At 40.0% G+C, this 25685-nt stretch overlaps 1 protein-coding gene across 2 annotated transcripts in view; it reads right to left on the bottom strand.

The window, feature by feature from the left end:
- Positions 1-25685, bottom strand: part of ADARB2 (adenosine deaminase RNA specific B2 (inactive)) — an 805999-nt gene that overhangs the window by 457697 nt on the left and 322617 nt on the right. For both annotated transcript variants that reach the window (XM_077491116.1, XM_077491117.1), the window contains exon 2: positions 10208-10243. In XM_077491116.1, coding sequence (XP_077347242.1) covers positions 10208-10243 — 36 coding nt within the window. The remainder of the gene's footprint in view (positions 1-10207; positions 10244-25685) is intronic.

Genomic DNA, 25685 nt, shown 5'->3' with positions numbered 1-25685 from the left:
CGGAAAAAATCCCATGGATTTGTCCGATCGTGTGTATGCGGTATTAGGCCTCATGCACAATGGTGTTTAGCACCGGTGCATGAGGCTCCGGTGTTTAGCTGTGGACAGAGGGCACAGGTGACACAGCCCTACTGCCGGTGGTCTGTCAAACTCTATGACAGGTTGACAACTGCTGTGGCTAGACAGTTCTGGATGGTACACCTAGTAGTATTTATGTTCACAACAATATGCGCCCAAGGTCTAATGTTTGCTGGTTCGTTCTGGTTTGTGTTTCAGGTTACAAGCTACCTGCTGTTGCTAGCAAGATTTACCTGGCCAGATCTTCAGTCAACTGTGCGCTGGATTGGTGACAATTTTTTTTGGCGGAAAAACAGCTAGCCAAGGATTGTAACCTATCACCTGTATATTCACCTCTGTCACGGGGTGGCATCAGCAGTTACCACAGGTCTGCCATTTGATTCTACCTCTGATTTATCTTCAGCTTTCTTTTTGGGTCCTTTGACCTTCTCCACAACCCACCCTACCCTTTCTTCTATTTTTCCCTTGTTTTGGTCAATCTTTATTGGACAATGTTGCACACTTTGTGGGTGGCTATTGGTTGGTAAACCTGTTATTTGGTTGGTGTAAGATAATAACTGCTTGAGTCTTGATGACTAAGCATTTTGGTCTGGTAATGGTTACCAGTGGTTTTCTTTGGTAATAAAGGGTAAAGTTTATTTCATAATTAAAATGTATTTAAACCCAATAAAGGGGCCAAAGCCTAAAGTTTTCCCACAACCTTTGCCGGGTATTTACTTTATTATTTAGATATGTTGTTATAGTATGATGGGTGTTCGTGGGCTGTAAAATCCCATGACAACATCTTTGCAATAGCCAACAAAAAATGAAAGAGAATCTGTCATAAAAATTTCCCAAACAAACAGCATCGTTAAGCTTAAATGAAAGCACCAGGAATTGCTTCAATTAAAGTCCAACTCTAGGCACAATTATTACCTTTGCAACTTTCCAGCAGGCAATCATTCTTGTTACTCATGAGGACCTTGCTGCTAATCAGTTAGTTTACATGTTCACGGTAGTAGATCGGGAGCTGTACTTCCTGGTTGCTCTGGATGTATGTAATGTAGGTCTTATTAAACCCCAATGCTACAATCAGATTTCTGACCCCCTTTCCTCCTTACCATTCACAAAATACACAGCCCCAAGTGGAAATTGTGCTTCCTTCGGCATGTAAATGAAGTGATTTGCAGGAGATAGAAGTATGCCCACGCGACAGCGAGGTACTCCGGAGGAACAAGAATGCTTGCTGCTGGAAACCTGTTATGGTAATTGTGCCTGTATAGTTGAACTTTAAGAGGATGAAAGGGGGGGTTGGTAGGGACTTCAAGCTTTGGGCTAAACACAAGCAGCTTTTTCTGCTGCAGGGAAATTAGGTGAACAGTCAATCATTTGTGCAAGTCTACTCAAAACTGATATGTCAGCTATTGTCAGATATTGGATAGCTAATATACTCTAACAGTTGACCCCATAATACATGTAATATAAATTTTGTTAGCCAGATTTGGTATCACTTTAATAGTCAGGCATAACTCATACTGATATTAATAAACTTCTACAGCAGCTACTCCTCCTGTGGTACAGAAGATGAGGTCCTGCTACAGGCACTCCTCACCACAAATTATCCAAGTGGTTTCTGGCCACTCCAATGAATCCATCCACAAAACTCACGAAGAGAAGGGAAGCCACTCACTGTTTTAAAAGCCTTATTCAAATGTATTCAACACTCTTACATACAAACTGTTCCCCCTGGATCCCAGGCACCCCAATGCATTTCACTCTAACCAAAACTTACTCAGGGCTTACCCCTGTTTAACGGGGTACCCTTACCTTAGCAGTCTTATTGGACTAATGAATGGTAGGTGTCAAAACGTAACCATGAAATCAAGGAAAGTTCAGGCATCAGTAACAAAATGAAGTGTATAATACAGGAACTGAGGAGTTTTCTTATGGATCATAATGGTATGACATCCTGGGATATACTCTTATGCCGCGCACACACAACCAGACTTTCCGTCAGAAAAGGTCTGACAGAATCATTCCATCAGATATTAAGATCATGTGTGGGCTTCATCTAACTTTTTTCTTCAAAAATTCAGACGGACCTAGAAATAGAATATGTTTCAAATCTGTCCGACGGAATCAATTTCTATCGGGAAAACCGTTCATCTGTATGCTGGTCCAACGGACCAAATATGACGCTAGGGCAGCTATTGGCTACTGGCTATTGAACTTCCTTTTCTAGTCCCGTTGTATGCCGTCACGTTCAAAATGAACGGACTTTGGTCCATTTGTGTGTGTGGGCAAGTCAGTTCGGTCGGAACTCCGTCGGGAAGACCGTCGGACCTTTTCGGCCGGAAAGTCCAGTCGTGTGTATGCGGCATTATAGTTTTAATATGGAGTGACTTTAAGTCACCTAATAGCTTCTTATAAATCTTGTGGACACAGTTATGAGATCTTTGCATTTGTCTGTCCTGATGCCCCATACACACTATTAGATTTTCTGCAGAGTTTTTCCTTCAGGTTTACCATAACCATATAGTACAAGGGCCTGCCTGATTGCATAAAAATTGAAACTCCTAAGGTTTGACCTTATATTATATGGTTTTAGTAAATCTCAGCAGAAAAACTGATAGTGTGTATGGGGCTTGAATGGATATTTTACTTTTAGGAAATAAAGAGATTGCAAAAGAAAGAATATAAACATCCAATATGGGCAGGAACCATTTAAACTAAAGGGGTGAATTGGAAAAGATCCTGGATGGTGGTACAGAGGTCTTGTTCATAGATCCCTCAAGAGACAAATGTAGCCGGCTGTGACTCAACCCAATGGATGCCACTACTCAATAAAATGCGACCTTTTATTGGGCAGACCCTTCAGTGATTTCATAAGCCCCTCATTTTATAGCACTAACCTGCTTTTTATTTAGTCTGGAGTCTTTCCTTACATGAAACAATCTCCCCATAAGTGTGACTTGTTGGATTGACACTACCTGTATTTTACATTATCTTATGCCAGTTGTCATAGTAACTCTTGATATAGTAAAACGTTAGGCAGACATAGAACAGGGTAGCATCACATAAGAACAGGTGAATCTATAATTAGCAGAAGTGGATTGGTCAGAATGACTCATGCACCGCTTCACCCAGCTGTTGTTGAAATTTGCACCTGGGATGGAAACAGAAGGTATTTTTATCCTGCACAGCAGGGTTTGGAGCACGGTACCAAAGTGAACAAAAACAGATGAGCTCACATTTCTGCATGTCAGGTATGTAGGATCAGGACTGAATTTAAATGTTATGATATCCACTTCTAAAGGATGTTACCTTTCATTCAAGCTCTATGAGGCCTGGACTGACCAGCTGGAAATTCTGGCATTGACCAGATGGTTTGTTCTGACCCCTACTGTCAATAACTCAGCAAATGGTTTTTCCACGTTGCGCTTGTGGTCCAAAACTGCACATCGACAGCAATGTTTTACAAAAGCATTAATGTCCTATCTGGCTTGACAAAGATAGGCATTACAGTAAAACCTTGGATTGCGAGCATTATTTGTTCCATGAACATGCTTGTAACCCAAAGCACTTGTATATCAAAGCAAATATACCCATAAGAAATAATGGAAGCTCAGATGATTCTTTCCTCAACCATTTATTCACAAGTCCTTCAGTTTATAGTCCATATAAAAAGATTAGAGCAATGTGATTGGTTGCATAACCATAAAAAGCCTCCACAAGGGGATTAGAAGCAAAAACCAGCAGGAGCTACAGAGTATAAAAGAAAAGAGAGGCACCTTGAAGTGCAGCAATATGGTTACATTTAATGAAGGTACAACAGTTAGCAACTCACATGGTTGATGGTTAAAAGAGGCACAAGACACAGGCATCCGGGGTAAAGTTGTCCATATAGACCACCCCCACCGCCGGCTCTCCCCGCAGTCTGCAATTGTGACCGGGAAGACTACCCTGCAGTAGAGCGATCTGAAAGCGAGGCTTGCACCTCTCGTGGAGCGCAGCATGCAAGAGACAATGTAGATGGGGGTGAGAAGCATGGTCTATATGGACAGCTTTACCCCGGATGCCTGCATACTTATATATGCCTGTTTTAATCATCAACCATGTGAGTTGCTAAATGTTGTACCTTCATTAAATGTAAACATATTGCTACACTTAAAGGTGCCTCTCTTCTCTTTTATACTCATTTGTGACATGACACTACTTGTATATCAAGACATCGCTTGTATATCAAGTCAAAATTTATTTTAAAATGTGCTTGTCTTGCAAAACGCTCTCAAACCAAGGTTTTAATGTATATTGATTTTTCAAGAGACATTGCAAGCATAGCATACAGTGGTAATTATGCTGCTGTAAACTAGGACTCAGCTACCATAAATATAGTGAATGGGGTAACCATATCTGGGTGGTTGGATGGAATGTCTGCAAACATCTATATGGAGCTTTTAAAAAGTGAGGGTTGTCTGAAGCTATCCTTTGGAAAGCAACATAACAAGGCACAGAGTGATGTTACCAGAGGAGTAATGGAAATGTATTTGCACTGGCATTGGTGGCAAATGTCTTTCTTCTTGTGTCCTTGGGCTTTTATTTGTGCCAGTTTTGCATTTGCATACAAGTCTATGGGAATGCAAATCCCACAAGAGGGCATTACTCACCCCAAATCCTACAATGACCAAGCAGATTAGTACAAAATTAGGCCATGTTAGCTTGGAATAAACTAAGATCCTGGGTGTTGTAGATATCACCAGTAATGGTTTATAAGCAACCATTGTTCTCATTTCATCATGCATAGAGTATATATATGGGTGCAGAAACACACCTTGTGCATCATAAGGGCATATCTTAATATATTCACACACCTTCTTTTGTATATCCTGCAGTGATATGCACCAGACATATAGACTCTAACTCCTTTTGGTGCAATCCCTGCAATATAAACACGTTTGGAATATAACGGAGACAGTAGGGGTCAATTTGCTAAAGGCAAATAGGCAATTCAGTTTGCAAAGGAAGTTTCATATTGCAAGAGAAATATCCCCAGAGCTTAGTAATTGTGGTGAAAGTTCAATTTGAACTCAAAAACACTCCAGCACATATAAAGAATATTGAAAAAAAGAAACAGATTTTTTTCCCTGCACATGATTGGATGATGGAAGTCAGCAGAGTTTCACCTCTTCCACTAGGGGAAATTTCCCTCTCAAAGTGAAACCTTGCTTGTAAAGTGGACAGTCTATTTGCCTTTAGTAAATCAACCCCAGTGAGTCCCTCTCACAATGGATATGGCAGTACCTGAAGCTCACCGAAAAAAATGTAACCCTGGTTTGGGGTAGATTCAGCTTTAAATACCTGAATCAATGCTAAATGTACAAATATGAGGTCTGCAGTTCTTCCTTACCCAATTTACATTCATTGTGCGTCCTAGGTAAGTGTACCCATTCCCGAGCTTCAGCAGAGTAACTCCTAATTACTGTAAATATTGGCTTCAGGGCTCGAGTTACCAGAATAATATGGTCCAGATGATCTTAATTCTGCTTCCTGTGTATTCTGCTTGTTTAAATCACAAGGTCACCCTTTCAATAATTTGCTACATGCAAATAAGTTTAGACCTTAAAGCAGGAACATTTTTGTATTCAGAAAGCAATTTGTTATGTGTTTGGTGACTTTGTGTGGAATTTTGCTGCTTGCTAAATGACCTGTCGTCCTGTCCAAATGTGCCTGCAGTTGCCTGCTCGATGACAAATTACTTGTATTTATTGCGTTTTATAATGAGCAATATTCTGTTCCGGGGGGTTCCTGCAATGCTTGCAACAAGCTGCAGTGGCTTGCTAGACATTGATGATATATATCAAATCATCAGAACAAACACTGCCTGAAGTTATATAGAAAATTGCTACAAATATAAAATATACATGCTGAAGAACATGAAATACATATGATAAACATCATACACATACATCACACAAATACACAGACATACATCACATTCCCTAAGGGAGCAGCAGGCTGATTCTCAAATGTCCACAATTTTGGACTTATTTTTTTTTTTACTTATTTATTTATGCAATGTAAAGCATTGAAATGTAGTACAGAGTTTTATAAAATGTGAGCTACCCACATTAGTCCCTACGCTGGGGAGCTAGAACGGTCATACAGTACAAGAATCACACTCACTTATTCTCATTGCAGCTCTAGGAAGAACCCATTTAAAGATAAATACTATTCAAAGATAAAAATACTGCTTTTAACCACTTGGGTACCGCGCTATTGCAAAATGACGGCAATAGCGCGAGGAGAAAAAAAAAAAGCCGATCGCCGGCGGCCGTGTTCGGGACATCAGTCCCGATCACGGCCAGCAATTTAAACGGACACCTGCCCCCTGCCAGTGCCCACCTGCCACCCGCAGTGCCATCCTGAAATAAAGTAAGTGCCCCCCTGTCAGTGCCACCCAGCAGTGCCCATAGTGCCCACAGTGCCACCCAGCAGTGCCCACAGTGCCACCCAGCAGTGCCCACAGTGCCACCCAGCAGTGCCACCCACAGTGCCACCCAAAATCTGCCTCAAAGGTGCTGCACCCCAGTGCCGCACATCAGTGCCCAGCAGTGCCGCCCATCAGTGCCCAGCAGTGCCGCCCATCAGTGCCCAGCAGTGCCATCTATCTGTGGTACCTATCAGTGCCCATCCGTGCCACCCATCCGTGCCACTTATCCGTGCCACCCATCCGTGCCATCTTATCTGTGCCCATCTTTGCCCATCAGTGCCGCCTTATCTGTGCCCATCGGTGCCGCCTTATCTGTGCCTATTAGTGCCGCCTTAACTATGCCTATCAGTGCCCACCAGTGCAGCCTATCAGTGCCCACCAATGCAGCCCATCAGTGCCCACCAATGCAGCCCATCAGTGCCCACCAATGCAGCCTATCAGTGCCGCCTAATCAGCGCACTTCAATGAAGGAGAAAAATGACCCGTTTGCAAAATTTTATAACAAACTATTAAAACATGATTTTTTTTTTTTTTTTTTTGCATCTTTTTTTGTTTGTTTAGCAAAAAATAAAACTCCGAGCTGTAACTAAATACCACCAAAAGAAAGCTCTATTTGTGGGAAAAAAATGATAAAAATTTCATTTGGGTACAGTGTTGTATGACCGCGCAATTGTCATTCAAAGTGCATCAGCGCTGAAAGCTGAAAATTGGTCTGGGACTGAGGGGGGTTTAAGTGCCCAGTAAGCAAGTGGTTAAACTGACTTTGGAGCCTGTTTTACAGTGTGGTCTAAATTTAACTTTGGCAAATCATCTTCTGCCCTTGGCTTGATTTGCTTGTGCAAGCTCAGTAGTTGCTAGTATCCTTCTTTACTGAATGGCCTGTAAAAATGCAGAGCTCTGTATACCACAGTTTTAGAGTATAATATATGTAATAATAATATGTGAAGAAACAACATTTGACTGTAGAGTGTATAAGGTCAGTTTAAAAAAGTTTAGCTAAGTGGTAACTGTTGCTGTTGTAATTCCCCTATTGTGCACCTGTTGCCTGAACAGTTATTTTTTGGTAAAGTGCCCTTCCACCAGAAGTTTGGTCCCACCCCCCCAACCTGCTGCCTTCTGGGACATGTCGCAGGTCCCAGGACCATTCGAAGTATGTAGCGTGGCTCACGCATGAGCAGTGGGAAGCTGTCTGTGAAGCACAGTCACAGCTTGCTTCCCACGCTAAACATGCTGACACCAGAGACACAAAGACTAGCAAAGAACTGGCCTCGGTGAGGACAGTGCTAAATCCTTGGACAGGTAAGTGTCATTTTATTACAGGTCAGCAGCTACAGTATTTGAGCTGTTGACTTTGAATCTTTTTTCAAAAAGGCTAAACAACCTCTTTAAAAACCTGTTTGTTGGCTTCAGGGTTGACTGGCATAGTGATGGCGGAAGTGGTTGGCTGTGGCTTTTGGCCTAAAGGTCAACTTCATGTTTGGAACCCAACCCCCATCCCCCTATCCTTAAAAACATGTATACTTATACTTTTCCTGGGGATTCCTGACTGGTAACATGACCACAAGAATCCCCATTTTCTGCTCAATGCACCCGGAATGGAGGATCTGGAATGCTGTAGAGAACAGGGCTTACACAGTAACAAGATTGCTGTTCTTTGCAGCATTCTCCTGAAAGTCCAGAATGGCTTGATGATGCACCAGTCAAGAAGTAGACTGATTCTGGGAGTCATTCAACTAGGTAAAAGACTGGACCTGTACTTCTGAGAAGTGAGTTGGGGGGGGCATGGGGATGAATGTTGAGTATTGCACCGCTCACTGCTGATATTTTATATATATATATTATACTTTTGATGTTTTAGACTTTAAGCACAATTTATCTCAAACTCTTAGAAGATAGATTGGCATCTTATTGCACATCTTTTACAAAACAAAACCCATTTTAATAAATGTTCTTTGATTTTTATTTCTTTTTTCCGCATCGGATAATATGACCCTATGGACAGATTATTACATTTGTTCTGCTTCAGACAAACATTTTACCCTCCCCCTTACTTTGAAGTTATATTAATGCACAGAATATTTGCTTGTGTGTATTCCTTTGGGAATCAAGACATAAATGTCATTAGCAACTTGAAAGACATAGAAAAATGAACACATTTTAAAACAGGTGCCCAGTCATTATGAATTCATTGAGTGTTCATTGTAATAACATTAATCATGATTAATTCATTTTCTACTAATGTACCAAAGGCTCGCTCTAGAACAGAATTTTGATTTTCCAATTTTCAGTTTAATTTTAGCCATGACAAAAGATGACAAAATAACATTTACATTTTCATCTGCTTTAACCGAAACACTGTAATGAAATGCCATCTTATAGTGCATTTTCTCAAGTAGACTTAATCCATTAAGTATATTAAAGTGAACCTGTACATTGTGTACTTGGCAAAGTAGTAAGTTTGTTTTATAGGAGGTACAAGAAAGAGCCAGAATTCCCACTGCTTTCGTTTTTGGCCACTAAGACCTGCCGCAAGCCCATTGAGGAATATCTGGTACAGCTGGGTATGGAGGAGCATGTGCCATTCCCAATGCCTCCTTTGTTGCAATGCTTAGTGTATGAATGGCCAATCTGTAGGTTTAAGCACTGTCATTTCAACTGTATTGCTAGGTTCCTAAAGACCCAGGTGCTCTTGGATGCCCCACATACAGTGAAAAGATCCATGGCATTCTTTGGTACCCCACATACAGTGAAAATATCCAGGGCATTCTTTGGTGCCCCACATACAGTGAAAAGACCCAGGGCATTCTTCAGTGCCCCACGTACAGTGAAAATACCCATGGCACTATTGGGTGCCACATGAAAGTGAAACAACCCAGGCATTCTCGGGTGCCCCATTTACAGTGAAAAAGACCCAGGGACTATTGGGTGCTTCATGTACAGTAAAAATACCCAGGGACTCTTGGGTACCTCATGTACAGTGAAAAGACCCAGGGCACTCCTAGACACAGAACCTACAATGAAGAGCACTTAAGTGTCCCTTTTCTCATTAAAATCTCACTTTTTCTTTTTTTATCAGTGTCCTTTTCCCTTCTCTTGTACATAGAGCATCTGCCCAAAACTAGAGGCTATATGTCTGTTACATAGAACAGCCAATTTTGCCTCCTTTACAGCTATGCTGCAGGAGATAGTAGCTACAAGCTGCAAGCCTGAGATCCAGGGTGCTTGGATTAAGATCTGATTGAGTTCCAACTCTCTCAACAAGCCAAAAACTCCACAGGAATCCCTGAGCAATCTGGCAGTGGATTGGGGTAATAGGGAAGCATAGGAAAGGTATGTACACGCTGATTATGCTGGCTATTTACTGTCCAATACAGTGCACTTATTACACTGCCAATGCATGAAAAACTGAGGACACTATTGATAAAAGTGCCCTTTGTGGCACGAACGCTACGACAAGGCTTTAAGGCCAGACAGGAAAATGCTTTCAGCAAATGACAGAGCATTAACTATGCATAAAATATATGAGTTTATGACAAAATGTGTGATTTTTAAATAGTCTTAAAAGAGCAGACAATTATTACTGTGTGAAAATTATATTGAGATGTTAACATTTCATTTTTCACTCGTTAATGGAAAAAAAAGTGTTTGTATGAAACTTACCCTTCTGTGTACAGCTCCCATTTTCATTTCTGTACCCTGCAAAGCAAAATGAAATGTTTTAGTGTATAAAACACAAAAAAAGAATTAGCGATTTGTTTTACTGTACAAATAATGGATGGGTATAGAAGTGTATGCCATAGAATTATCCCACTTCTCTTACTGGAACAGACAAATCTCACTTCCCTTTTTCCAGTATATATGATAAAAAATAAATGCAAGTAACAACCAGGAAGAGTGGGACCCCCTTCACATGTGCCATAGAAGGCACAGTAATTGTGACTGGGAAGACTGGGAAGTGCACAGATGTCTTAACCAAAAAGATATGAGGTTAGTGGGTAATTCAGTCCGCCAGCACTGCCATGTTGGTAGGGACAGTTAACAACTTTTTATAGTCACTCAGGTATTGTTAGTTGAGTGTGAGTATTGCTGTGTTTTTACATGAATGATAACCTACAATGCTTTATTTTAAATATATTTTAATGTTCAGTAGTACCGTATATAAAAGTTGAAATTTTTATTTATTCCTAATTAGGTAAATAAAAAATGCTTCATGTTAATATTTCATATACACTTCTTGCAGCCAGCCATGTAGATGCTGTACTGAAAGTTGACCTTAAACGGAGGGACACCCAGCAACTCCAGTTTCCCTTTAAACGAAGCCCAGCTTCAAACACATTTTTATTTTTGTTTTAGATATAGCAAGGAAGGGTTGCAGCCTTGGTTTAGTTTTTAGTGTTGTGTCCCAGTTGAGGAGATTGGAAGGGAGGAAGTGATTAGCAATTTTTTTTAATGTGCCAAAAGCAAAAAACAAAAACAAAAAACAAAAACAAAAAAAAACAAAGAAAATAATTTTTTTTAAAGCATTAAATGAAAATGTAAATTAAAAGAACTTTGTTATCCACAAAAAGGTGTGCAGGATAAGAAGACTACCAGGAAATCTTTCAAAAAGGCTTCAAGGAACACAAAAAGAACTTTTATTAGGACTAATGAAGTGTAATAAACCAACATAGCCCAAAATGTTCAACCAAGCATTTTGGATTCTGCAGAGGTGGAAGACAACATCCATTTTTATCATTTATAAAATGGATGATATTGAAATCCTACAGTGTGCTGCCCCACTTCAATACCGCACATAGACAAATGACGTCCTTAACTTTGTGTAGGGATATCTGAATGATGCCTGCAGCTACATTCAGATATCATTCTTTCCACCCGACGATAAGAATGATCATAGCAGCAGTTCCCCTGCTTGATCGTTATTATAGGCGATGGGAGGGGACATCCCCCCTCTCACCACCATCCGGTGTTTCTCCAGGCTCTCCCGTGCCATTGGGTGCCTGGAGAAAGAATTGGCCAGCGCCGGATGATGATAATAGAGATTTCCATTATGACGTCACACCCGGGTTTCCAGAAGTAAACAAACCCGCGATCAGAATGAGATCGGTGAATGTTTTTTCTCGATTTCATGCTTTCCTGCCTGTAGGAGAGTTGCGGGGTCTTATTGACCCCGCATCTCTCCATGAAGAGGACCTGTCAAAATAGATCCCTATTACAAGGGATGTTTACATTCCTTGTAATAGGAATAAAAGTGATAAAAAAAATGTAAAAAAAGTGTCAAAAATAAATAAATAAGTAAAATAAAAAAAAAATAATAATACATTTTTTTTTCAAATGCCCCTGTCCCCGGTAGCTTGTGCTCAGAAGCGAACGCACACGCAAGTCCCGTCCACATATGTAAACGGCATTAAAACCACACATGTGACATATCGCCATGTGCATTAGAGTGTGTGCAACAATTCTAGCACTAGACCTTCTCTGTAACTCTAAACTGGTAACCTGTAAATATTTTCATAGCGTCGCCTATGGAGATTTTTAAGTACCGAGGTTTGGCGCCATTCTATGAGTGTGCGAAATTTTAAAGCGTGACATGTTAGGTATTTATTTACTCGGCGTAACATCATCTTTCACATTATACAAAAAAATTGGGCTAACTTTACTGTTTTGTTATTTTTTAATTCATGAAACAGTTTTTTTTTTCCAAAAAAAAGGCGTTTGAAAAATGATTGCGCAAATACTGCGTGAGATAAAAAGTTGCAATGACCGCCATTTTATTCTATAGGGTGTCTGCTAAAAAACATATATAATGTTTGGGGGTTCTGAGTAATTTTCTAGCAAATAAATGATGATTTTTACATGTAGGAGAGAAGTGCCAGAATAGGCCTGGTATTGAAGTGGTTACATTTTCCTGAAGGTCCCCAGTGAAGCTACCCTTTGAAGACATTGGCTGTATCTCTCCTGCCTGGATTTCCAAGTATTATAATCCACCAATGATAATAGACAAATCAGAACCAGAAATATTGGAAGAGATTAATAATGATTAATATATTTTTTCTGCTAAACACCCTTCTTTTCACATCTAAATGTTTCATCTGCAAAAGAAGAAGCTGCCCAGCTGGTAGATATTGCTGTGGTGCTCCCAGTGGGCTGTAAAGCAAAAGTCTGATAGGAGCATGGATGGGTGAATGCAAGGCCATAGGGGATGGGGTGGGGGTACTGGTGGGGAGTGGGAGAAAATTAAAGCAAGATTGTAGTAAAAGTACAGTTATGCTTTAAGCAATGTTTTTAGGTAATAGGTCAATAGGTGATGCTTTTAATACATTACTATAGACTTATTTTAGTGGTTCCTGTCGGTCTCCATTGCAAATATGTTATGTTATGCTCTTTGCATACAGCTAGCTGGTTTCCAACCTGTCCCTACTAAGAAGCATTACTCACTCATCAGTGTTAATTTACTAAACAAGTAGTTCATTTTGCTGCATTTATCTTAAATGCCAAGGGTCAACTGAAATAAAACTACTATACTATGAGAACTTTATTTGTCTCCTGGTGAATTTTATTTAACTTATCCTTAGCATTATCTTGTTGGAGTGTTGCTGCACAGCCCATTTTACTGGGTAACTGATACCTACTGAATGCATGTTTGCTACTGTAACAGCAGCCATCCTTTTTGGTAAGTGTCCATTTCACTGGGGTGTGGTGGCTGATCTTGGAGCACTTCATTGGATCACTTTTCTTCACCTCAAGATACATTAGTTGATGTTATTGTACACCATTACACTGGAGCTATCATGCGCAAGAAAAAAAAATCCTGCTCAGATCAGGAGACTTGAAATTTGTTGTGTCATGTGACCACATCTAATTAAGGAGATTGGGGCTGTGGTAATCATTATTGGGGAATAGTCTTTATTTTTTGTTGCAGGAGCCTGTAAAGCATTGCAATAGCGATCAGCAGATTGCTGATTCCATGCAGGTCTCCAGCAGACTCTCACTGTATAGGCTTGCTCATACCACATACAAAACCAATACTTTCTGACAGGAAGCATGAATGAACTACCATGGCGCTCCACCGTACTAGTTCATTGAGAACTACAAGCCGACAGCCATCGGGACTTGCAGTTTTAAATTTACAGAGCCTTTTAAATGAGTGATGCGGCTGGGCAGACAGAGACCCAAGTGGCCGCATTTAAAAAAAAATTTTGCTAGCTGTCAGAGTGGGGAAGTGGAGGCCAGTGCATTCATAACACGTTACATGTTACACCCTGAATATGGAAAAGTGAACTTATGCTTTAAAGCAGAGGTCCACCCACCCCACAAAAAATGAAAAGTTAGCGCCTACAATTAAGGGGCTACAATTAAGGCACCTGGTGTAAGGAAGAGGGATTTGGGTTTTTAGAGCACTGGGTTGACTTTTCATTGGTGTGCAACCTATTTGCTAAAGAGGGTTTGCACCTAAATGGAAGGGGGTTTTCTGTGTTGGGGAAGCTGTTTATGGGAAGGCTGGAGGAGTATTTAAACTAGGATTGTGGGAGGGTGAATTATATTATAATGGGGCAGACAGGTCAGACAGGGGTCAGGCCCTATTGGAGGGTAGAATGGGGATAAATGGGGGGAGGGCTATGGCAGATGATATGAAGGTTCCTATGTTACAATCAGCCACTGGAAATGGTACTATTTGTACTAAAATAAAAAATATGCAACATATGTTTGCAAAATGTGACAATGACTTAAAGTGCTTGTTCACCAGAGGTCTGCCAAAGCAAAATAGGTGAGTTGGAAGCTCTGGCACACAAGGAGAACTATGATCAAATTGGTATTGCTACATCCTGGCTTCATTCTTCTCATGCCTGGGATATTAATATTCCTGACTTTGCTCTCTTTCGGAAAGACAGGGTAAAACAGAGGGGTGGTGGTGTCTGCCTCTATGTGAGAAGTGATCTCAAAACAAGTATGAAAGAGGACCTAGTTGATGGAGCGTGTGATGAGTCTGAAGCATTATGGGTGGAACTGTACATGGGTGTGCATACGGAAAAGGTTGTCATTGGAGTTTGTTATAGACCTCCCATTGTTAGTAAGGAGGCGGAGACTTGGCTCCTTGCAGAGATGGAAAGGGGCGGCAGTGGCGGCAGGGGCGGCAGGGATGGCAGGGGAGGCAGGGGCTGGGACAGTAATAATAATGGGGGATTTTAAATACCTGGAAATTGACTGGAGTAATGGCACTGCTGGGACAGTTATAGCACTAATATTTATAAACCTATTACAGGACAATTTTATGGTCTAGTTTATTGAGGCCCTGACTAGGAATGACACACTGCTGGGCCTGGTAATCTCAAACCATACAGAGCTTATTACCAATATTCATATAAAAAAGCATCTAGGTAGCAGTGACCATAACATGATTTCATTTAATGTTAGCTGTAAGCAACAAATACATATGGGTAAGATAAAAACACGTAACTCCAAATTTTCCAAGGATGAGGGCTGCTCTCCAGGACTTAGACTGGGAGGGAATATTGGCATCAATGGACACAGAACAGAAATGGAAATTCTTCAAAGTGACTGTATGTAAACTCACTGCAAATTATATTCCCATGGGCAATACGTTTAAAAGACTAAAAATAAAACCTATGTGGTTCACGGCCAAAGTTAAAACGGGTATAAATAATAAAAAAAGAGCTTTTTAAAAATATAAAAATGAAGGAACGCTTTCATCGTTTAAAAGTTACAAAGAATATGACAGAATATTAAAGAAAATTAAGGATACAAAAATTCTAAACGAACAACAGATTGCAAAAGATAATAGGACAAACCCCCAAAAATTCTTCATATATATTAATAATAAAAAGGTCAGGTATGAGCATGTAGGCCCTTTACAAAATAATCTAGAGTGGGTGACTGGGGACACAGAGAAGGCAAGTTTATGAAATACTTTCTTCAGCTCTGTGTATACAAAGGAGCATGGGGGAGCTCATGTCCATAATGGGGGTGGTATTGACACAGCCCAAATGATCCACAAATGCTCAAAAGTGATATGGTCCAGAAATATTTAGACAGAATAAAGGTTGATAAAGCACCTGGACCTGAGGGCTTCCACCTGCGGATCCTAAAATAATTGAGCTCTGTCATTTCAAGGCCATTGTTTCTAATTTTTAGGGACTCGTTATTAACAGGAATGGTACCACTGGATTGGCACAGGGCCAATGAGGTGCCCATATTTAAAAAGGGAACAAAGTCTTTACCAACTAACTATAGACCTGTTAGTTTAACTTCTATAGTCGAGAAGAGACTGGAGAGTTTAATAAAAGACCACATAGACAAGTTCTTGCTGGAAAAAAAATATTTTAAGCAACAGACAGCATGGATTCATTATGAAAGACAGAAGTTTTCAAATAAACCTGATTTCTTTTTATGAGGAGGTAAGTAAAACCTTGGACAGAGGGGTGGCTGTGGACGTGGGTTACCTGGACTTTGCAAAAGCTTTTGACACAGTTCCCCACACACGGCTCATGTGTAAGGTAAAGTCTACAGGCTTGGAAAGATCAATTTGTAAATGGATAGAAAACTAGCTAAAAGACAGAATTCAGAAATTAGTTGTTAATGATTCATACTCTGAATGGTCTAAGGTTATCAGTGATGTACCCCAGGGTTCAGTGCTGGGACCCTTATTTTTTAATATCTTTATAAATGATATTGGGTCTGGCATTATAATTAACATTTCTGTCTTTGCAGATGACACCAAGCTATGCAGTGGAATAACGTTCTTACAGGATGTCTCCAATTTACAAGCCGACCTCAATGCTCTGTCTAATTGGGCGACTATGTGGCAGATGAGGTTTAATAATGATGAATGTAAAGTTATGCACCTGGGGGCTAAGAATATGCATGCATCATACATACTAGGGGGAGTACAACTGAGAGAATCAATAGTGGAGAAGGATCTGGGGGTTTTGGTAGATCATAAGCTCAATAATAGCATGCAATGCCAAGCTGCAGTTTCCAAAGCGAGCAAAGTCCTTTCTTGTATTAAGAGAGGTATGGACTCCAGAGAGAGATATATCATTTTGCCCCTGTTCAAATCATTAGTAAGACCTCATCTGGAATATGCTGTTCAGTTTTGGGAACCAGTTCTCAAAAAGGATATCGGTGAACTGGAGAAAGTGCAGAGAAGGGCAACCAAACTGATAAGAGGCGTGGAGGAGCTCAGCTATGAGGAAAGATTAGAGGAACTGAATCTATTCTCTCTTGAGAAGAAAAGATTAAGGGGGATATGATCAACATGTACAAATACATAAGTGGTCCATATAGTGAAGTTGGTGTTGAGTTATTCACTTTAAGGTTATCACAGAGCACAAGGGGCACTGTTTACGTCTAGAGGAAAAAAAATTTCTTCTCCAAATATGGAAAGGTTTCTTCACAGTAAGAGCTGTGAAAATGTGGAATAGACTCCCTGCAAGGGTGGTTCTGGCAAGCTCATTGGATTGCTTTAAAAAAGGCCTGGATTATTTCCTAAATGTACTTATTATAACTGGGTACTAACATGTGGGAACTCAGCCTGCTCTCCTCCAATGATAAGACTTATCCTGACATGCCTCCACTGCACAGCCATTCACTGGGAAGCTCAGTGTGCTGCTGCTTCCCCTCTCCCAGCTCTCATGCAGCTGAGAACAGAGGGAATGTGATCATTTATTTAAAAAAAAGGGGGAAAAAGGTTTTTATAATGTATTTTTTTCTATCTATACAAAAATGTTTTGCCGTTCATTTCTATTGTAAACAGAATGGGTTGTTTTAGGTGACCGTTTACAATCAATTTTAGCTAAGTGATCATTCACTTTGCCAAAGGAACACTCTCTATTCCTTTAGTAAATTGAATAATTGAAAATAAAAAAGTATAATATTCTAAACAGAAAAAAAAAAGCTAATCAAAATTCAAAATGGATATTTCCTATTTCCAAAATAGGAATTTCCTCAATGAAATCTTGAAAGCCTTGAACCTGGTATGGGATAACTGAGGCAAATAGCAGTCATGTGTTGTCATTTTGCTGCATTTTTCAAGGCTGCCCAAATCAGTGGCTATGTGTACATAAGTATATTAGAAAAAAAATAATGCTTAAGTCAAAAGAGCTGGGCAGACACAGCGCGGAATAAGATTTCTCAGCAGACAGATTGAGGCTGGGTGTGAAGAGAGGTGACATTCACAGTGATCTGAGTAGTTTATGAAGGACAAACGACATCAGTCTCCTGGATGGCAGCTTTACAATAGCCTGTGAGCCATACAATGTCTCCGAGGATAATCTTGGCCCTCTTGTTACAATAGGAGCTTTGTACAAATGCAGTGCAGCTGCAATTATTTGCATATGCTCATTATAATATAGATGATCTTGTGGTAAACTCAGTAACTGCTGTAGTGGAAAAAAAAAGGCAAAACTGACAACATAGCCCTGGGCAAAAAAAAAAAAATCATATTTATTATTACGCACACTGTACTTTATTTCCCTCACTGGGCATGCCTTTTTTAAAGGCTATAGATGCTTGCAGCTGCATTGACGGGCCCTTCAAAAGGATGAGCAATTCTCAAGCTATTTACTACATGCATGCATTGCTCAGAGAGACGCAGACACCTATGACAGGGTACAAACAGAAATTCGCTCCAGCAGCTGAACGTGTGCCAGCACTTCATATTCCTGATATGTGCCACCTATACCATGTACTTATATGAAAAAAGTCTCTTGCTCTCTTTGAATTGCTTCCTTTGTGCGAAATACCTGTTGTACTAGCCAGTCCCTCTGGTTTCCTACTAAAAACTGACCACACTAAGTATGAAAGTTTAGCATGGTCAGTTCTCTAGCTATGCTGGGAACTAAGACTGCTCTCCTCCAATCATCAAACTTGTACTGACACCCCCCGCACAGCCTGTCACTGGGAAGATCAGTGTGCTGCTGCTTTTGCTGCTTTTACTCCCCCCAGCAATTATGCAGCTGAGAACAGAGGGGATGTGATCACTTATAAAACATTTTAATGTTTTTTATACCTATACAAGAATGTTTTGCCTGTCAGGTGAGAGCATTTGTGCGGGGGTGCTGCTGCCCGATTGCCCTCACACACCCCCTTTACCGGCGCCATACCCCCCCCCCGCCCCCCCCTGTCATGCTTATCGGGGCTCCGCTTGCCCATTGGTGGGCCCTGGAGCTTCATGGTGGGCATCGGTGGCTGGAGGGGAAGGAGAAGAGCGGACACATGTCCACTCTCCTCCCTTTCTTCTTGTGACTAGAACAGCAACATCTCTGACGTCACTTCCGGGTCAAGCTCTCTGTGTCCCCTGCTAGCAGAGAAATACTGTTTTGCAATGCCATCTGCATTGCAAAACATTTAGTGGAGCCCAGAGGAGACATTGTGGGTCTTTTAGACCCTGCATTTCTCAATAAAGAGAACCTATATAAACATATGTAAATTTTGCGAGCTACTCTAGAGCAACCTGAGATTGCAATCAGCGTCAGGTATAAAGTGACCTGAGATTACAAGCTAGCGTCAGGTGTGGTATAACAATTCCTGTGAAACAAAGTGCAAATTCACAGCTGCTAAGCATTGATCACAATCCCATAATCTGTGAAAACATATATACAAAAAACCAAAAAATGCAGCGCCGTGTGATACTGAACCTTACAAATGCATAAATAGTGCCATAAACAATGAAAATCAATATTGCTAAAAAAAGTAACTATGAATATAAAAAAATATTTTTTTTTTCAAGCAAGCTCACAATGAATTTTTTTTTGTATTATTCCTTAATATCAAGTGTCCAAAAAAAAAAAAATAGAGATTTTTTTCTCCCAATTTACATCAATCCACAGAGACAAAAGTGCAAATTTGGGTATTATACGTATTAATGTCCAAAAGGTGACTCTAGTGATGATAATCCTGATCAGAAGAGGGTGACTTCACACATGTGCCCCCCCCCCCCCGTGTGAATGTGCTCACCTCCAACAGTGTGACCGCACACTTAAGTTTGGTCCACATAAGCTGTTGAACCACTCCTGGGCTCTAAGTGAAACTGTCTCAGCAGGAACCCACAAGAAAATCCAGAGAAGTTGTCCTCAATTTAAAACAAGAAAGAGGCTGGATAGTGCATTATCGCTAGTTTAAAAATGTATTTAGAAAACATAACATCGGGGTACTCACATATTTTAGGTGCTTCCAGTGCACCAAGCTATAAAAGTATTAAGCATAGAATTTCTCTCCAAACGACTTCCAAAACTTTTATTTGTCAGCAGCTTGTACAAAGAAGCATGTATGCGAGCTCCTCCACCGTCCTGGCCCCTCCCCTACATGTGACAACACAGGGCTAAGCACGTGTCTTCCTCAGGGGGACCGAGCTTGCTTGTTACACGAAAACATGCTTTTTATATTCATAGTTACATTTTTTAGCAATATTGACATCCATTGTTTATGGCACTATTTATGCATTTGTAACCACTTTCAGATAGGACCAATTTGCTGGTCAAAGACCAGACCACTTTTTACGATTCGGCACTGCGTCGTTTTAACTGACAATTGCGCGGTCGTGCGACATGGCTCCCAAACAAAATTGACGTCCTTTTTTTCCCACAAATAGAGCTTTCTTTTGGTGGTATTTGATCACCCCTGCGGTTTTTATTTTTTGCGCTATAAACAAAAATAGAGCGACAATTTTGAAAAAAACGCATTGTTTTTTACTTTTTGTTATAATAAATATCCCCCAAAAATATATAAAAAAACATTTTTTTCCCTCAGTGTAGGCCGATACGTATTCTTCTACATATTTTTGGTCAAAAAATCACAATAGGCGATTATTGATTGGTTTGCGCAAAAGTTATAGCGTTTACAAAATAGGGATAGTTTTATAGCATTTTTATTAATATTTTTTATTATTTTTTTTTACTAGTAATGGCGGCGATCAGCGATTTTTATTGTGACTGCGACATTGTGGCGGACACATCGGACATTTTTGACACATTTTTGGGGCCATTGTCATTTATACAGTAATCACTGCTATACAAATGCAGTGATACCTGTGTAAATGACACTGGCAGTCAAAGGGTTAACCAGTGGGTGGCAGTGTAGGGGTTAAGTGTTCCTAGGGGTGTGTTACTAACTGTGGGGGGGGGGGGGTTGGGCTTTCATTTAGTGAACACTGATCTCTGCTCCAATCACATGGAGCAGAGATCAGCGTCACTAGTTGCTAGGCAGAATGAAGAAATGCTGTTTACAACGTAATTTCTTCATTTGGCCGCTCCGTGAGACGATCGCGGGTATGCCCGCGGCGATCGAGTCCGCGCGTCCCGCAACCGGACTCACGGGGGTCACGACCAGCGCTCCCGATGGCAGGGCGGCAAATTTAAAGGGACGTACCTGTACGCCCATTTGCCTTCCCATGCCATTCTGTCGATGTACATCGTGGTGCGCTGGTCGGCAAGTGGGTAAGGTTCAGTATCACACAGCGCTGCATTTTTTAGTTTTTTTTTCCCCTATGTGATACAAAAAAAAGTAACTTAAACGTTAAACAAATAAAGTAAACGTAAAAACAAGCTTATTTTTTTTGCAAGCACATAACCCCCCACATTTTTGAGACCCCCACCCCCACATATACACACACATGATTGTATATGCATGTATCAAGGCGCCTACGCATGAAAAGGTTGATTGCAATACACGTTACATATTGCCGCACACACCGGAGTGAGAACAATAATTCTAACACAAGACCTCCTCTATAAGCCCTTGTACACACGGTCGGACATTCCGACAACAAAATCCGTTGCATTTTGTCCGACGGACTTTGTCCGAAACTTGTGTTGCATACACACGATCGGACAAAGTTGTCGGAAATTTTGATCGTACGTAACGTGATGACGTTATTTCGTTACGACGGGACTACGTTCAGGCTAGTAGACAATAGCTTTGGTCTAGGAATTTGATCTGAGCATGCGTGGCACTTTGTCCGATCGGAATTCTCTACACATGATCGGACAAAGTCCGATCAGATCATGTTGTCGGAAAGTTTTATAGCCCAGCTCTAAAACTTTGTCCGTCAGATATTCCGACGGAAACAGTCCGATGGAACCCACACATGGTCGGATTATCCGACAACAAGGTCCGATTGGACATTTTCCGTCGGAATGTCCTACCGTGTGTACAAGGGCTAACACTAACCTGATACTTATAGGGGGCTTTTAGGGTACTGAAGTTTGACGCTATTTCACGGGTGCACAAAAATTTTACATTAGCATGTTGGGTATCTGTTTACTTGGTGCAACCTTGTCTTTTATATATTACCAAAAAATGTGGGTAACATTTCGCATTTGTTTGCTCTAAAATTCACGTTGGTGTGTTTTTTACAGAAATTTTGCGTTTCCTAGACCTTAGCAGTAAAATCGTGTGACATAAAAAATCGGAACTACCGCTATTTTATTCTCTAGGGCATCTGCTTTCAGAAAATATATAATATTTGTGAGTTTTGTGTAATCTTCAGGGGTAAAATTATTTTTTTAACATGTGTGCAAAAAAACACAAAAACGGCTCTGGCAGTGAAAGGTTTATGTGGTGGCATACCAGGAATCGAAATGGTATTTTCTCGAACGTTTTAGGGTTATACTTCAGCGAGTCTATTTGCGAACTGCTGCCATAAACCCCCGGTATTTAGCATCAAATTACCGACGTACGGGTACGTTGTTCTGAGTGAAGTGGTTAATGTGTTAAAATGGGCTTACACTTAAAAGTAAAAGAAAAGCCTAGGCTTTTGGTCATGTGATCTCTAATGGAGGAATGGATTGGCCCATATGAACTGATCGTCTGTACAAAAGCTTTTTTTTTTTTTCTCAAAATCTCTGAAGAAAGAACAGATTTTTTTTTATTTTTATTATAACTTTATACTACGTCACAGCGAAGAATCACATTTCTGACCTGCCCTGGAAATAACCTCTGATAATTACAAGTCTAAATCCAATTGATGTTCAGCGCAGACTGAGACAGACATTCACTCAGACATTCTAATAAAGAAGGTCCCTGCTGGGTAGAACTTATGGATTCTGAGGTGTTATTTTTACGTTAGCTTAGTATTTGTTTCAGACATTTATTTAGCTTAATGGAAAGTAAAAATAAAAACATAAATAATAATTATCCTTTTTTTCCTGAAATTGGTCAAGAGTTTGAAACACACATTTACTAAATGCACGGAAATAATTCTCCTTTAGTAAATATTGTAAACTTATCACAACTTTTATTCTCTTCCGCCGCAATCAAACCTACCCCAACTTTGCAGCTAGCCTGCGCTGATTATTGAACAAACATCAAAGAAAATATATAATAAATATTGTATATTTAAAGTGTTTGTTACCCCAACGCTTCATATTCCTGATATGTGCCTGTTGTACTATGTATTTGTATGAGAAAATAATCTGTTATCTTTATCTTTGTATTGTTTCATTAGTGTGAAACCCCTGGTGTTCCTGCCGGTACCTCTGCTTTCCTATTAAAAACTGACCACACTAAGCAGGAGAGCACACAGTGGTCAGTTCTCTAGCTGTGCTAGGAACTCAGTGTACTCTCCTCCATTGATGAGTCTTGTCCTGACATCCCCCCCCCCCCCCCCGCTGCACAGCCATTCACTGCCAAGTTCAGTATACTGCTGCTTCCCATTCCTCAGCTCTTATGCAGCTGAGAACAGAGGGAATGTGATCACTTATAATAAAGGGGAAAAAAGGTGTTTATAATGTTTTTTTTTTGGTTTTATATATATATATATATATATATATATATATATATATATATATATATATATATATATACACAGTACACAAATGTTTTGCCTTTCATTTCTATTTTAAATTGAATAGGTTGTTTTACAAGGTGATAGTTTACAATCGCTTTAGTTATAATTCCTATATTATATATTAGTATTTAATATCTATCACAACTTTCTCAACTTTCTCACAACTTTTGTATCACTTTACCCTTCCTTTTAGGACATAAGCTCTAATGAGCAGGGCCCTCATTTTGTAAAGCACTGTGCAAACCCTTGATGCTATTTAGGGTGGATAAAAATCAATGTTTTTTTTTTTTTTTTTATCAGATTTTTTTGATTTTTATCAAATGTATTTTAATAAAATGATTTTGGAGTAAAAATCTAACTAAAGATAGTTTTCTATTTAAAATACATTAATAATTTAGTTTATTCAGCATGAAATGGAGCTTAGTAATGTAGCGTGAGGCTATATAGTCTGCAATACAGTATTAAAATTTTTGGTAAACTCCTCCAATAAATCCCAGCTCTGCAAGCTGAGATAACATGCGCTGCATTGATACATTCACATAATTTCACAGTAACCATGAGATAAAACAAAGTTCAGGAATATTCCTCTATCCCAGGGATATGCAATTAGCGGACCTCCAGCTGTTGCAAAACTACAAGTCCCATCATGCCTCTGCCTCGGGGTGTAATGCTTGTAGCTGTCAGTGTCTTGCTATGTCTCATGGGAATGGCAGTTCTGCAACAGCTGGAGGTCCGCTAATTGCATATCCCTGCTCTATCCCATTGTTTTGCAAATCTATGTGCACTACAAACTGTATGATTGAATCTGTTCGGATATCGCTGTTTTACTAACCTGACAGATTATTATTCTAAATAGGAAACCTTCATTTTGTTTGTAAATATTAAAGATTCTAACTACCAGCAAGAATGAGTCCTTACATGTAAAGAGCACCTGTCATTTCAAATCCATCAGGGTAGTGCCTGTTAGCGGGCATCCACTCACCTGCTGCTGCCACGTCCCTCACGTCCACATCACCAGCCATCCCATTAAAATGAATGGGACTGTCGGTGAGTCAACAGCGGGTCAGAGGAGGGGCCTCTACGGGACAGAGATGACAGTTGCTGCTTAAAAATTATGATTTAAATCAAGTTATTTTACTAGTGATTTAAATCATGATTTAAATTGTGATTTAAATGGACTTGAATTAAATAAAATCCATCCTGATTCTATGTAAATCTTGTATAATAAAAAGTTAATAATAATCTTGGGCCTTTCGCAATAATGAAAAAACAGGAAAAGCGGAGGTCACTTAGTAAGAATCACATTTGAAAATGGGCAGTATATATCCAGAGAGATACAGGCAAGAAATGTATAATGACATTTTTGTTCCTTTAAAAATTGACTTTATGCCAACCCCCTTCCTAAGCTTCAGTATTTGTCATTGAGGCTGCCCACATCATTGAGAAGCTTGGGAAAAGGGAAAGGGAAAGGGCAGCCCCATAGTCAACTTTTACAGGAAAGATCCACATTTCCATAGAAGTTGAGCTGTCTATATCTTCAGATCTATTGTTATGGAGTTTTTCTGAAGGTACCCTTGTTTATGTTTCGTTGTCGATCGTATCTTCAGTTTCAATTACCCAGGTTTCTCACTAAATCTACTCACAACATTTATCTCCTAATAGGTTCATGGATAATAATGATGGGCCTAATAACCTTTTATTTTCTTCTATGTTTTAGTGACTTCAACCACAGTACTTCCCCGTCGTATTTCTTGACTCGGCCCTACTACATTTGTGCAGTTAGGGTCTTCAAGAGAAAAAAGAGGCTATACATGTTTATTCCCCAAAAATTTTTTTTGGGGATACACATTTTAAATCTGTTCTGTAACTGGTTTCTAGGATTTACTGTAACAATGGAAGGGCACCAACCTGTTTCCCACCAAGATCTTAGATCAAAAATTCTTGCTCAGACTGGTACAATGATACAATTTTCTTGCCACTTACAGAACTTACCAGGTTGATGTATTACACTTCATTGTCCTATAATTAGACATACGTCTATAATGATGGAAATAATCATCTCATTGTCTTATGATTTCATTAACACATCCATAATAATAGAACATGTAAGTATTACATCTCCACTTAAAGTGTCATTATACCCAAATCATTATAAACTCTCAATACATCCGATATTACATTGGGGTTGGTTTACTAAAATAATGTTTAGCAATAGGAGGACATGGAGGAGGAGGAGAGAGGGAGGGGAGTGTCATTTACCACGGTGTATGTGCCCACATGTGTGACTATATAGTCACTTGGGCTGCACCAGAAAAAGGAGGAAATTAACAACTTAGA

This window comes from Lithobates pipiens, unplaced genomic scaffold (genome assembly GCF_037356315.1).
Source record: "Lithobates pipiens isolate NorthernLeopardFrog02 unplaced genomic scaffold, aLitPip1_a1.2 Scaffold_19, whole genome shotgun sequence".
Lineage (NCBI taxonomy): Eukaryota > Metazoa > Chordata > Amphibia > Anura > Ranidae > Lithobates > Lithobates pipiens.
The sequence above is the reverse complement of the archived record's forward strand: the minus strand, read 5'-3'. Positions and strand labels throughout refer to the sequence as shown.